General features: G+C 40.6%; 1 protein-coding gene across 2 annotated transcripts in view; it reads left to right on the top strand.

The window, feature by feature from the left end:
• Window positions 1-11234, top strand: part of APOB (apolipoprotein B) — a 37840-nt gene extending 26606 nt beyond the window's left edge. For both annotated transcript variants that reach the window (XM_036434702.2, XM_045580498.1), the window contains exons 26-29: window positions 83-7624; window positions 8045-8159; window positions 8262-8445; window positions 9283-11234. In XM_036434702.2, coding sequence (XP_036290595.1) covers window positions 83-7624; window positions 8045-8159; window positions 8262-8445; window positions 9283-10935 — 9494 coding nt within the window. In that variant the 3' untranslated portion in view covers window positions 10936-11234. The remainder of the gene's footprint in view (window positions 1-82; window positions 7625-8044; window positions 8160-8261; window positions 8446-9282) is intronic.
• Window positions 11235-15647: the final 4413 nt, after the last annotated feature.

Raw genomic sequence — 15647 nt, 5'->3', positions numbered from 1 at the left:
TTATTGAAAGTCTGACAACACAGAAATTGTTCTGGAAATGTATCGCCTAATTTAATGCATGTGATTTTAATTTTTGTGCTAGGGTCTGGAGAAACAACATACGACCACAGGAATACGTTCACGTTATCATGCAGTGGATCTCTACACCACAAACTTCTGGATTCCAATGTCAAATTCAGCCATGTAGAGAAGATGGGAAACAATCCAGCCTCCAAGGGTTTGCTAACATTCGATGCATCTAGTGTCTTGGGACCACAGATGTCCGCTTCTGTGCATTTGGACTCCAAACAGAAGGAGCATTTGTACATCAAGGAAGTCAAGATTGATGGGCAATTCAGAGTCTCTTCACTCTATGCTAATGGTGCATATGGCCTGTCCTATCAAAAGGATCCTACCACTGGCCAGAGAACCGGAGAGTCCAACCTGAAGTTTAATTCCACCTACCTCCAGGGCACTAATCAGATAATAGGAAGATATGAAGATGGAACATTCACCCTCACCTCCAGCTCAGATCTGCAAGATGGCATCATTAAAAATACTGCTTCCCTGAAATATGAGAACTATGAGCTGACTGTGAAATCTGACACCAACGGGCAGTACGAGGACTTTGCCACTTCTAACAAAGTAGATCTGGCCTTCTCTACGCAAAAGGCATCGCTGCGTTCTGAGTATCAGGCTGACTACAGGTCCCTGAGGTTCTTCACCCTGCTTTCTGGATCCCTGAATGCCCAGGGTCTTGAACTAAACGCTGACATCCTGGGCACTGACAAAATTAATACCGGTGCTCACAAAGCAACACTACAGATTGGCCGAGATGGGATGTCTACCAGCGCAACGACTAACTTGAAGTATAGCCCCCTGATGTTGGAGAATGAGCTGAATGCAGCCCTCGGGCTCTCTGGGGCATCTGTGAAATTAACAACCAACGGTCGCTTCAGGGAGCACAATGCAAAATTCAGTCTAGATGGAAAAGCTGCCCTCACGGAGGTGTCACTGGGAAGTGCCTATCAGGCCATGATTCTGGGTGTTGACAGCAAAAATATTTTCAACTTCAAAATGAACCAGGAGGGACTGAAGCTTTCAAATGACATGATGGGCTCATATGCTGAAATGAAACTCCACCACATACACAGTCTGAATATTGCAGGGTTATCACTAGACTTCTCTTCAAAACTGGACAACATTTACAGCTCCGACAAGTCGTATAAGCAAACATTTAATCTACAACTACAGCCTTATTCTCTTGTAACTACTTTAAACAATGACCTGGAGTTCAGTGATCTGGATGTGACCAACCATGCGAAATTACAGCTAGAACCCCTGAAGCTGAATGTGGGTGGGAACATAAAAGGAGCCTACGGAAATGATGAAATAAAACACATCTACACCCTTTCTTATGCAGACCTGTCAGCAAGCTATAAAGCAGACACGGTAGCTAAAGTGCAGAACACAGAGTTCAGCCATCGGCTCAGCACAAACATCGCCGGGCTAGCTTCCACCACTGACATCAGTACAAGCTACAACTCGGACTCACTGCATTTCAGCAACGTTTTCCACTCGGTGATGGCTCCGTTTACAATGACCGTTGATGTACATACAATCAGCAACGGCAAACTGGTTCTCTGGGGAGAACACACTGGGCAACTGTACAGCAAATTCCTCTTGAAAGCAGAACCTCTGTCCCTAACTTTCTCTCATGACTACACAGGATCCACCAGTCACCGTCTCAAGTCCAAAAGGCACCTCATCACTGCCCTTGAACACAAAGTCGGCACCCTCCTCACTCCAGCTGAACAGACAGCTACCTGGAAACTTAAGACCCAGGTGAACAAAAATGAATACACCCAGGAGTTTGATGCTTACAATACCAAAGACAAAATTGGTATGGACCTTACTGGGCGCGCCCTGGCTGACCTCACCATGCTAGACTCCCCCGTTGAAGTGCCATTAGTCGATGATCCTGTCAATGTAATCGATGCTTTGGAGATAAGGGATACTATTGACCAGCCCCAGGAATTCACTATGGTTGCTTCTGTAAAATATGACAAGAACCAAGATGTTCACACCATGAACCTCCCATTCTTTAACCTCCTGCCAGAACATTTTGAGAAGAGTCGAATAATTATTATAAATGCATTGGAAGCCATACAGAGGGAATTGAAATATATCGATATTGATCAGTTTGTGATGGAATACAGAACAGCCTTGGACAAACTCTCACAGCTGAATGAAGTCAACTGGGAGACACAAGTTTCAAGAGCCAAGGAGAAACTGACTGCTTTCATAAAAAATTATGGACTTACAGAAAATGATCTAAAAATTGCACTGGACAATGCCCAAATCAACTTTAATGAAAAACTATCTCAACTACAAACATATGTGATACAAGTTGATCAGTATATTAAAGATAATTATGATTTGCATGATTTTAAAGCAACTATTGCTAAGATTATTGATCAAATCATTGAAAATTTGAAAATTCTTGATGAACATTATCATATTCGTGTAAATTTAGTAAAAGTAATCCACAATTTATATTTATTTATTGAAAATATTGATTTTAACAAAGTGGGAAGTAATACAGTATCTTGGATTCAAAATGTGACTGATAAGTATCAAATCAGAATCTGGGTACAAGAAAAATTGCAACAGCTCAAGACACAAATTCAGAATATTGACATGCAGCACTTTGCAGAAAAGTTAAAACAACAGGTTGAAGCTATTGATGTCAGAATGCTTTTAGATCAATTGAAGACTGCAATTTCATTTAAAAAAATAAAGCAAATGATTGAACATGTCAAAAACTATGTTAGAAATTTCATTGAAGATTTTGAAGTAACTGAGAAAATCAATGCTTTTAGAAACATGGTTCTCAAGTTAATTAATATGTATAAAATAGAGCAACACATCCAGTTTTTAATGGATAAATCAGTACAGTTGGCCCAAAAATATAAGTTGAAGGAGACTCTTCAGAGGTTGGGCAATGTCTTAAAACAAGTTGGGATAAAAGATCTCTTTGAGAAATTGGTTGGGTTTATTGATGATGCTGTCACTCAGCTTAAAGCATTGTCTTTTAATAATTTCATTGAAGAAGTAAACAGATTCCTTGACGTGTTGATAAAACAATTAAGATCATTTAATTACCACCAGTTCATAGATGAGACCAATAACAAAATCCGTGAGGTGTCTCAGAGAATCAATGGGGAAATCCAGGCTCTGGACCTTCCACGGAAAGCTAAAGCACTAAAAGAGTTTGTGGAGGATATAAAGAATGTACTCTCAGTTCAACTGGAAAACCTAAAAAATACCAAGATAACCTTCTTCATTGACTGGTTGCAGGAGGCTTTAAGGTCACCATCTTTAAATTACATGAAAGCCAAATTTCAAGAGACCCTAGAAGATATACGAGACCAACTGTATCAGATGGACCTTCAACAAAAAGTTGAGCAATACCTGTTCCTAGTAGGCCAAATTTACGACACAATTGTTACTTATATTTCTGACTCGTGGAGTCTTGCTATTAAGATCCTCACTGAATTTGCAGAAGAGTATTCTGTCCAAGGCTGGGCTGAAAATCTGAAAGCATTGGTAGAACAAGGGTTCATTGTTCCTGAAATCAAAACCATCTTTGGGACCATGCCTGCCTTTGAAGTCAGTCTCCGAGTCCTTCGGGAAGCTACATATCAGACTCCTGAGTTCATAGTACCCCTGACAGATCTGAAGGTTCCATCAGTTAAAATAGATTTCAAAAAGTTAGAAGATATAAAAGTCCCATCCAGGTTTTCCACACCAGAATTTACTGTCCTCGACACCTTCTACATTCCTTCCTTCACAATTGACTTGGTAGAAATAAAAGCAAAGATCATCAGAATCATTGACCAGATGCTGAACAGTGAGCTGCAGTGGCCAGTTCCAGAAGTGTACTTGAGGGATCTGATGGACACAGACACGATTCTTGCTAGAATCACTCTGCCAGATTTCCATATATCAGAAATCACAATTCCAGAATTCGTAATCCCAAGGCTTGACCTTAAAGATTTTCAAATTCCTGACCTTCACATACCAGAATTCCAGCTTCCCAAAATCCCACAGACAATTCAAGTACCTACTTTTGGCAAGCTGCATAGCGTTTTGAAAATCCAATCTCCCCTTTTCACGTTAGATGCGAATGCTGACATTCACAATGTAACGACATCCGTGAACGAGGCAGGGATTACGGCTTCCATCAATGCCAAAGGACATTCCAAATTAGAAGTTCTCAAATTTGATCTTCAAGCAAATGCACAACTTTTGTACCCGAAGATGAAACCACTTATTCTGAAGGAATCTGTGAGTTTCTCCAGCAAGTACCTGAACACGGAGCATAAGAGCGAAGTGCTATTTTTTGAAAATGCTATTGAGGGGAAATCAAACACAGTGGCAGGTGTGCAAACAGAAAAAAATACAATGGAGCTTAGTAATGGTGTGCTAATCAAGATTAACAGTAATCAGATTAACCTGGACAGCAACACAAAGTACTTTCACAAATTGCACATCCCCAAATTGGATTTCTCCAGTCAGGCTAACCTACACGAAGAAATCAAGGCCCTGTGGGACGCTCAACAGATAGCATGGACTTCTTCTGGGAGAGAATCATGGAAATTGGCCAGCCCCAAATTCTCAGATGAAGGGACACGTGAATTACAAATTAGCTTCACTCTCAGAGGACCCCTCACTTCCTTTGAATTTTCTAATAAGATCAATAGCAAACACCTGAGACTAAACCAAACCTTGGCTTATGAATCTCGCTTCCTCGACCATTATCAATTGGAAATCCAGTCACAAGTTGAATCCCAGCATGTAGGCCACAGTATTCTCACTGCTAAAGGCACAGCACAGCTTGGAGAAAGGAAGATAGAGGTAACTGGCAACCATGATGCTCAATTAAATGGAAAAGTTAGCGGAAGTTTGAAAAATTCTCTTTTCTTCTTAGCAGTTCCATTTGAGATTACTGCATCCACAAACAATGAAGGAAATCTGAAAGTTATTTTCCCATTAAAACTGACAGGGAAAATAGACTTCCTGAATAATTATGCACTGTTCCTGAGTCCCAATGCCCAGCAAGCAAGTTGGCAAGCCAGTGCCAGGTTCAATCAGTATAAGTACAATCAAAATTTCTCTGCTGGAAACAATGAGAACAGCACCGACGCCCATATAGGATTAAGTGGAGAAGCCAACCTGGATTTCCTCAACAGTCCTTTAACAATTCCTGAAATGACTCTACCTTATACAGGATACAAAATTCCCCAGGTGAAAGATTTCTCCTTATGGGAAAGAACAGGCTTGAAGGAATTCTTGAAAACAACAAAGCAATCATTTGATTTAAGTGTAAAGGCTCAGTATAAGAAAAACAAAGACAAACATTCTATCCCAATTCCTTTGGACACATTTTGTGTGTTTATCAATCGGAACATCAAGTCCTTTAACAGACATTTTGAGAAAGTCAGAGGCAAGGCATTATATCTTTTAACCAAATCCTATAATGAAGCAAAACGTAAGCTTGATAAGTACACAGTTGAAAAATCTCTGAACAAAGGACCCATAACCCTTCAGATTCCTGGATACACTATTCCAGTCATCAACACTGAACTATCTCCATTCACAGCAAAGATGTGGACATTTGGCTTTGAGGTCAGCACCCCCAACATCAGCACCCCAAATTCTGACTTCTATGTGCCCTCCTATGCAATAGTCCTGCCATCTCTAGGGCTGCCAGCCCTTAAACTCCCTAGGAATTTTCTCAAGTTTTCTCTTCCAGAATTGAAGGTATTAACTATCCCAAACATTTTAATTCCAGCCATGGGAAATCTTACCTATGATTTTTCCTTTAAATCAAGTGTCATTACACTGAATACAAATGTCGGACTTTACAACCAATCAGATATTGTTGCTCAGTTCCTTTCTTCCTCCTCTTCAGTTATTGATGCACTGCAGTACAAATTAGAGGGCACCTCGAGTTTGACAAGGAAAAGAGGGTTGAAGTTAGCCACAGCTTTGTCTCTGAGTAACCAATATGTGGAAGGCAATCATGATAGTACCATTAGCTTAACAACCAAAACCATGGAAGCTTCAGTGACAACAACAGCAAACGTTCAAATTCCAATTCTAAGGATGAATTTCAAGCAAGAACTGAATGGCAATACCAAGTCAAAACCTACTGTCTCTTCTTCCATTGAATTAAAGTATGATTTCAATTCCACCAAACTGCACTCTACTGCTACAGGGACAGTTGACCACAAGTTCAGCTTAGAAAGCCTCACTTCTTACTTTTCCATTGAATTAGCTAACAAAGGAGATATCCAGGGTTCAGTCCTTTCACGGGAATATTCAGGAATGATTGCCGAGGAGGTCAGCACTTACTTAAATTCCAAGGGGACTCGGTCTTCGGTGAAGCTACAAGGGGCTTCCAAAGTTGATAGACTCTGGAACCTTGAAGTAAAAGAAAGTTTTGCTGGAGAAGCCTCTCTCCGACGCATATATGCCACCTGGGAACACAACACCAAAAACCACTTTCAGCTAATGTACCCCTTAACATCCGGAGAGCATTCAGGCAAAGCCACCTTGGAACTCTCCCCATGGAAAATGTCAGCCCTTGCTCAGGTCCATGCAAGTCAGCTCAGTTTCTTCCTTGATCTCAAACACCTTGGCCAGGAAATGTCCCTGAATGTTAACCCTGAGAACCAGAAGGCCAGCTGGAAAGGTGAGATCCAGGTTGATTCCTTGTCTCTCCAGAATGATGTACAACTCTCCAATGACCAAGATGAGACACGCCTTGACATTGCAGGTTCCTTAGAAGGGTACCTAAGTTTCCTGGATAGCATTGCCCTACCTGTTTATGACAAGACCTTATGGGAATTCTTTAAGCTGGATGTAACCACCAGTAAGGATAGGAAACAGTATTTTCATGCTTCCACAGCCCTTGTATACACCAAAAACCCCAAGGGCTATACTTTCTCTGTACCTGTGCAAGAATTGGCTGATAAATTTGTTATTCCTGGACTGAGGCTGAATAATCTAAACTCAGTCCTTCTCACACCTGCATTCATAGTCCCGTTTACAGATCTCCATGTCCCACCCTACACACTTGACTTCAGTGAAATAAAGATCTACAAGAAGCTACATACTTCTCCATTTGCCCTCAATGTACCAGCACTACCCAAAGTGAAATTCCCTGAGGTTGATGTGTTAACAAAGTATTCTGGATCAGAGGAGTCCTCAGTTCCCTTTTTTGAGATAACTGTGCCTGGATTTCAGTTAACCATGCCCCAGTTTACATATCCAAACAGTATTTCTGTCGGTGCTACTGTTTTGGATCTAAATGAGATGGCTGGCCAGATTGCAGACTTCAGGTTCCCAAACATCACCATTCCTGATCAGACTATTGAGATTCCTTCCATTAAGTTCTCTATACCTGCTGGGATTTACATCCCTTCCTTTGGAGCACTGACGGCACGTTTCGGAGTGGCCTCTCCCCTGTATAATGCTACTTGGAATGCTGGCTTGAAAAACAAAGACAATCATGTTGAAACATTCCTGAATTCCACCTGCAGTTCAATCATGCAGTTCCTGGAATATGACCTTAAAGGTAAGGAAATGTCCCGATTCCTCCTGTATAAAAATTCTACATGGGATATGTTTTCAGTGAGAGTCGTGAATCAATAATGATGTATTTAGATATGACTAGAGGCACAATTACTCTCTATAGAAAATTTAAAAGAAGAGATTCATCTATACCGACATGTAACATCCTGTAGAAATCTATTGACACTTAAGAAGAACATGTTCAAAGAAAATAGAATTTTCTATAATGACTTTAGGACTGATGTCTCCTATTTATTTTTTAAAAACGTGGCTACATGTTTCAAATATATATATATATATATATATATATATATATATATATATATATATATCATTTGAGTTGAGATAGATTTCTCCTGTTTTTCACAGTGAAAATGTTTGTGTCCTACAGTTATTAATCAAATGAAAAATTACTCCTTTACAGTTATGGGAACATACAAGATTGAAGACGGCATGTTTGTCTATGAGGGTAAAGGAACATTTACACACCGTGACATCAACGCGGAATATGAAGAAGATGCCAAATTACGAGGATATCCGTATAAAACTTTTCTTGAAACTTAGTTCCTTTTCAGACCATTGTGATTTTTTACCACCTTTGTACCCCTTTCATGATGGCTCATCTGCTTTTCTGCCCGCAGGGACTGGAAAGTAGAGTTCCGCCTGGACATCACCAGCCCCGCATTCACTGACGTCCACATTCACTGCCGTGGTGTGCGTGAAAATGTCTACTACTCAGCAGCCTCTCCGGCCATAGGCATGGTGGCCTTGGACTTGGAATCTGATAATAACACCTTAACATACAATGTCTACTACCGCCCTCAGGTGAGTCCCCCCTAATGCGGAGTAAAGGTTTAGGGCAGATAAATATAATTCAGTGCAAAGTGTTGCCTCAGGGCTTTCCCAGATTAGGTGAAACACAGCAATGAGCAGGTTGAACGGTTCTCTGGGAAATATTACAATGAGTCTTTCATCGATTCTAATTATTAGATGTACCTGTGACATCATTTCACCACTGTTACTTTACTACTATTGGGCAAATAGAGAAAGAGGAAGGTTTGGCTCCCCACCTGAGGCATGAGCAATGCTGAGTACATTTCCAGACAGTGGCTTCTGGAGAATTTGAGATATCCCGGATTGCTCTCATTGTACTTTGCAAACTCTCCGGGGTCAAGTCAAAGATGAGAAGAAGCTATGAGATTCTATGACTAACGTTTGTCATAGGCTTGGAAAAATGAATGGCTTCTGCTGCTGGTGTTCTAGACCTCTACTGGATGGGCTCTGGGCTTGGCCTGTCTTGCTACTACTTTTTTCTCTGAATTAGTCTTTTCCCATCTCTTTCTCCACTTCCTCCCCTCCCCGGCTCCTCCTCTGATCGTCAGTCCTAGGAAGGCCTTAATGTGAAGTGTTACTGTGTATAAATGCCATGCATAATTTTATCCTTTCTGAGGTGCGTGATAAAGAGGAATTAACAACAGTAGACTTGTTTAACCGTAAGACAAACACATGAACTGACATGAGAAAGATAAATTCCCTTGAGAATGTGAAAGGCCCTCTGATCTTTACTTTTAACTGCTAATGAAGTTTTAGTGTAGTATATTATGTAATCAGGATAATTGAAAGCATGTTCTTTTTATTCTTTTTTTTTTCTTTTGATTTTAGTCGTCTCCAGATAAAAACCTCAGCATATTCAAAATTGAGTTTAGGCACCCTAGCTCTGAATCTAATGAGAAATTTCAGATGAAAGTTAATTGGGAAAAGGAAGCAGTGTCTCAATTGCTCAGTTCTCTGAAAGACAATGTGCCCAAGGCAACAGGGGCCCTTTTTAACTATGTCAACAAGTGCCACCAGGAGTACACAGGACTTAATCTGAGAGAGGCCTCTTTAAAACTGAGAAGAAGTCTGCAGAACAAGGCTGAGGAGACCTACCAAGGAGCGTTGATTCTGATTGACAAGGTGGACAAGACACTTGAATTCAAGAGGGTGACCCGAGATGCTGCTAGAACCTACCAGCTGTATAATGACAGATTCAAGATTCTCTACCAGGGTCTGTTGGATGAAGAGGGCAACATCGATCTCCAGAAACTCCAAAATAAGGTGCTTAACATCCTAATAAATATTACTAGGGAATGGGAAACAATAGTCAGGCAGGTGATTTCCTGGCTTATTGATTACCTGAAGCTCACAAGATTCCACCTCCCAGGAAGAGCCTTCACAAACACTGCAGATGAACTCTCAACTTTGGTCATGAGGGGAGTAGGGAAGGTACTGCTGCAGGTACATTCAAAAATCCATAATGGGTTAGAAATACTGTTTTCCTATGTCCAAGACCTGATGGAGAAATCTGAATTAATAAAGGACCTAAAGATTAAATCTCCTTTTGATTCAAGAAGTTTTAAACTAACCAATGTAACCTTGGAGTATGGAAAACAGTTGAACTCTTTCTCACAAATGGTCCAAAGGACATTGAATGCCTTCAAAACAAACAAAACTACCGTAATACTAGGTGATCTTCAGAGATATTTGGAAGGTGTTTTCGAATACATAAGAGAAAAAATTAACCACTTAAAGAGGGAGAGACTTCCTATTATCATTCAGAATTTCAAACACGAGATCAAGATCACCTTCGACAGTTGTATTCAATATGTTTCTCGATTCCTGAAAGAAAATCTAAACCTTGACTTTGATAAGTTAAATGATCTTGTTCAAAACAAATTTCAAGAAGCATCTCAAGAGTTAGAGCAGTTGCATCAGTACATAAAGGCTCTTTGCAAAGAATATCTTGATTCAAATGTGGTCAGCTGGCGACTGAAATATTATGAATTTGAAGGAAAGATGATCGACCTGGTCAAGAAGTTAGTACATGCCCTTAAGGACTTTCATTCCAAATATATTGTCAATGCTGCTGGCACTGCTTCCCAACTCTATAGTGAAGCTGAGCAATTAGTGCAGAAAGCAATCCAGAAATATCTTAGCATTCTTGTTGATGCAGATGGAAAAGGGAAAGAGAAGGCTGAAGAGCTTTATACCAGTGCTCAGGAAATAATTAAAAGCTGGACCGCTTCAATGAAGGAAATCATTTCTGATTACCACCAGCAGTTCAAATATATACTAGAAAATTTTTCAGACCGACTCTCTGATTACTATGAAAAATTCATTGCTGAGATCCAAAGATTGATTGACCTGTCCATTCAAACATACCACTTGTTTCTGATATATATCATTGGGTTACTAGAAGAGCTGAAATCGACCACAGTCTATGACATAAGCCGTTATCTAAAGATTGTTCCAGGAGAATTAACTGTCGCCTTCTAATTTGTGTAAAGCGATTCTCATTTATTCTTCTACTCCAATTAAGTTTCCATATAGTAGAAAAAAAATCAAACTGGATGCATTGACATAATTATACACTGAACTAGTCCTGGAGCAGGCAGCTGACTGAGCAGAAGCACATGGGAAGTAGACCTGCACTGAGGTTGGTGGCAGGTCTCTGAAGGTCTCTGAACTCTGGGAAACATTTTCTTTTGCAAGTGAAAGGAAATCAGTATCCGAATTATTTTGTTAAAACTTGGGGAAGGGGAGGGAGGACAAATAAATGAATTCTTTATTATGTATCACCTCTCTCATATGGTTCATTCCTCTTGAAAGCAAAATGAGGGTTTTGATTCATATGTCTGATGTTTCAAAAACCCCAGAACACACTGTATTTAGAGTGACAAAGGGAAAAGGGAGAATTTGTGAAAGGAAATATTTTGCCACTTAAAAAAAATAGGTAACTGATCTCAGGGATTATGTTTGCCAAGTAGAAAGGAAAAACAATTTGCAAAGGTCGTCACATAATTTGATCCCGAGGAGCATGTCATTTGTCCTCGTGTACCCACAACCTTGTTCACCAATCCTCCCTCTGCCTCTGCCAGGCCAGGCTCTCTGCTAGGTGTGGAGATAACCTGACCCCAGAAGTCTCCCGGAAGCCCAGGCAGGATCCATTGAATGCAAAGAAAGTAAGGGTCGAAGAGAAGGGGGATATGAATTCCTCACATATTTATTCTCTTGAATGTCCTTATTCTTCCAAGTGTAATCTCTAACAATCCCAAGTGTAATTAAGACCCGAAGATTCCCCTTGCCACATCCACTCACTTCAAACTCTGATTGTAAACATTGGAGAGGTCCCGTCAGAACATCCTAGCTGAGCTTCAGTAAGGGGAAGTGGCAAAGATCCTATGCAACACAACTTTCACTAATATCATTGGGAAAACGAAACATGGCTTTCCTTTCCATGGCACTGAAGAACAAAGGAAGGCTGTGTAAGTTTGGGGAACAGGAAATGAGTGATCACCCCAAGTCTTACAGGAGGCCTGTTCGGAAAAGGCCCTTCTTACCCAAAAATGCCTTCAACCTCCACCATTCTTTCATAAAGCCTTCACATTCTCTTGGTGGAGCACACGTTATCTAGAAAAGAAAACACGTTAGCCCATTGGGAACTTTGCAGGATTCTTCAGCCTGGAACTAAGAAAGTGCCCTAGGAAGTGAGATCCATGGCAGTGCATGGATCTGGTTCTCAAGAAAAGTCTAGTAAATAGAAAATATATTAGATAATGAATCGAATGGATGAATAAGTGAATGAAAAGTATATTAGGGGTCAGTTCCAGATGTGTGAAAAGGGAAGAAATTAGGCCCAGATCCCAGAGTTTCCTGATGAATTATGAGCAGCCAGAATCTACTGAACGTTTAAATTGAAAAAAGGCCTGGAGTTATGACTTATTTGAAGGGAAAGAGGTTCCTGGTGCTCATATGATGATATGTCTATCTGGGGCTAAAAAAAATTGACACAAATTTAAAATGATCATGTAATTTACACAGCACCACCTTCCCAGGTCCCTGACTAATAACCTGTTATGAGGTGCTCCCGGCTGGCTTACAATATCTTCATCATTTTCAATAAAGTGGAAAGATGCAGGGGTTCTTGGGATGGCTGGGGCTTCATTTGATTTCTTCCTTAGTCTTTGACCGTGTATCAGGATACTCCTTTGAGTTCAATTAATGGCTACAGTCTTTACTTGCTTATAGCTTTAGGCAACCTAGTTCCCCTCTGTGAGCCTCAGGTTTTGTGTCTATAAAATGAGAATAATATCTATCCTGCCTGCCTTGAAGGGCTGTTCATGAACATCAGATGTGGAAAGATTTGTAACTTTTAACGTTATAAAGAAGCAAAGTGCCATTTTTATCAGATCTCACTCTCTTTACTGAAAGAGAGAGAGAGAGAGAGAGAGAGAGAGAGAGAGAGAGAGAGAGAGAGAACATACAATGAAAGTTTTTGAGTGAGAGGTTGATATGAGTTGTGATTTATAAAAAACTGAAATGGCAACTCATGCAGAGTGAACTGTAAATGGATGAATCTTGATGAGACTGTGCCAGGGCCCAAGTAGAAGATGCTGAGCATTTTGTAGAGGCTGGGAATGGTGAGGAGGGTTTGGATATAAGAAGCATCATGAAGGCACATCAAAAGATTCAGAAGGCGGATTGGTTAGAATAGAAGGGTCAGATTCAAAAGCTGCCAGAAGTAGAGCTGTCTTGGTAAGTCTTTGGAACCTAGAATGGGAGAGATAAGAAGGGCAAGGGTGAATATTGAGAAGAGCAGACTTCAGGATTATGAAATTTTGAAGCTGCATAACTTGAAGAGCTGCGGGCACCAATAGAAACAAAAGGAGTGTGTTGAGGAGAGGGATATTCTTAGTGTAAGGCAGAGACTCAGAGACTCTCAGAGCTAGAAAGGGACTTTGAGGTCACATGGTGAGTCTCAAGTTTCAGTGGTATGTCCAAGCAGAAATATCTGGCAGACTACTGAATTGGAAATGTGGGCTAGAGAAACAATATCCAAAGAAATATTTTCACTGCTGGTGGAGATGCAGACTGGTGCAGCCACTGTGAGGAACAGTATGGAATTTCCTCAAAAAAGTAAAAATGGAACTCCCATTTGATCAGTGATCCTACTTCTAGGACTATATCCCAAGAAATTAGAAATACCAATCAGAAAGGATATATGCACCCCTATGTTCATAGCAGCACAATTTACCATAGATAAAATTTGGAAATAGCCTAAGTACCCATCAGCAGATGAGTAGATTAAAAAACTGATACATCTACACAATGGAATACTATGCTGCTGTAAAAAAAAAAAAAAAAAAAAAAAAGGAATTCTTACCATTTGCAGCAGCATGGATGGAACTCGAGAGCATTATGCTAAGCAAAATAAGCCAGTCAGAGAAAGATAAATATCACATGATCTCACTCATATATGGAATATAATGAACAACATAAACTGATGAACAAAGATCCAGAGATAGAGAAGCATCGATCAGACCATCATAACCTCAAAGGGAAGGTAGGGGAGAGTGGAAGTAAAGGGGAGAGATCAACCAAAGGACTTGTATACATGCATATAAGCCTAACCAATGGACACAGACACCAGGGGGGTGAGGGCATGAGTGGGGGTGGGGTGGGGGCAATGAGGGGATAAGGACATATATGTAATACCTTAATCAATAAAGAAAAAATGACATTTTGGATATGATGGATTCAATAAAATATGTTATTCAAATTAAAAGAATAAAATATCTGTTTTCTTTAAAAAAGGAATATTTTAACCAATTGTTGCATTGATTTGATGTTCTTATAAGTACCTTTACAAATTAAATAAGAAAACAGAGTTTTCCCTCTTGTACAATTAATTACTAATTGGCCAATTATCCTGAGAGTCAGCCAATGTGTATATATCACCTAAGAACATACTGTACAATAATGTGGAAAGTCCTGCTATAAACACAGATATTCCTCCTGTAAAACAAATACCCAAAGTTTAAAACCAAAGGAAAAATGAAATCATGGAACCTAGCCCAGGTTCATAGAATTTTGGAAGAACTTTTGAGTTGTGTGCTTTGATTTGACTCCCACATCCTGCCTAGACTAGTCGCGCTGTCCCCAGACTATGCCTTGTCATAAATGGGTCAGTTGGGAGTGGGCACCACCAGGTGAATTCAAAGCTACCTCCATTTTCTTTGCTTTTCAGCTGGTCAGCCGAGGAGCCCAATTGTCCTTTTTTTTTTTTTTTTAATATATTTTATTGATTTTTTTACAGAGAGGAAGGGAGAGAGATAGAGAGCCAGAAACGTCGATGAGAGAGAAACATCGACCACTTGCCTCTTGCACACCCCTTACTGGGGATGTGCCCACAACCAAGGTACATGCCCTTGGACTGAATCGAACCCGGGACCTTTCAGTCTGCAGGCCGATGCTCTACCACTGAGCCAAACCGATTTCGGCCCCAATTGCCCTTTTTTTTTTTTTTTTTTTTTTTTTTTGGTGAGGTGATCAAAGCCCCCTCTGACTTCATATTCCAGGTCCCTCTTGTGGCTCTAATTTATGACTTAGTCCCCATTCAGTCAGAGAAAGGACCACGCTGGACCTCAAAGGGGCCCGCAATAATATGGGAGCCGGAGTGGACAAACAGATGTTCCCTCTAAAAGTGTCTAATAACCAGAGATAAATGTGCAGAAACAGACCCCACCTCTTAGCTCATCTCCTCGTCTTATTGTTTCACAGTAAAAGGTCAGCTACAACTCCCTTCAGAGAATTCCATTTGCAGGTGGGATAGTTGAGTGGCCAACAACAAATAACATTCCAGGGCCTCATAAAAGTTGGTGGAGTAGGTACACATGTTCTATGAGGAGAGGGGCCAGCCCTTCTTCTCTTTACAAACAGACTCACACATGCCTCAGGTCCGAGCAGTGCTTCAGGTCAGTGATACTGGGTACTAGGCACCAAGCTCTGACCCTGATGTCAATTTTATCCCTTGACGGCACATTGGAGACTTGGTTTTGGGTGAAAAGAATAACTCAAGCCTGGTCTATGGGCTGGTGACCTGTGTCCATCCTGGTTTTAAAGCAATGGCTATGGCTACAACTGTACCAAAAGCCATACTGAGCAGAGGCCCCCAGAGTGTAGGCTCTAAACTAGAGTCTGGTGTGAGG

This window comes from Pipistrellus kuhlii, unplaced genomic scaffold (assembly GCF_014108245.1).
Source record: "Pipistrellus kuhlii isolate mPipKuh1 unplaced genomic scaffold, mPipKuh1.p scaffold_m20_p_13, whole genome shotgun sequence".
NCBI classification, from domain to species: Eukaryota; Metazoa; Chordata; class Mammalia; order Chiroptera; family Vespertilionidae; genus Pipistrellus; species Pipistrellus kuhlii.
The sequence above is the reverse complement of the archived record's forward strand: the minus strand, read 5'-3'. Positions and strand labels throughout refer to the sequence as shown.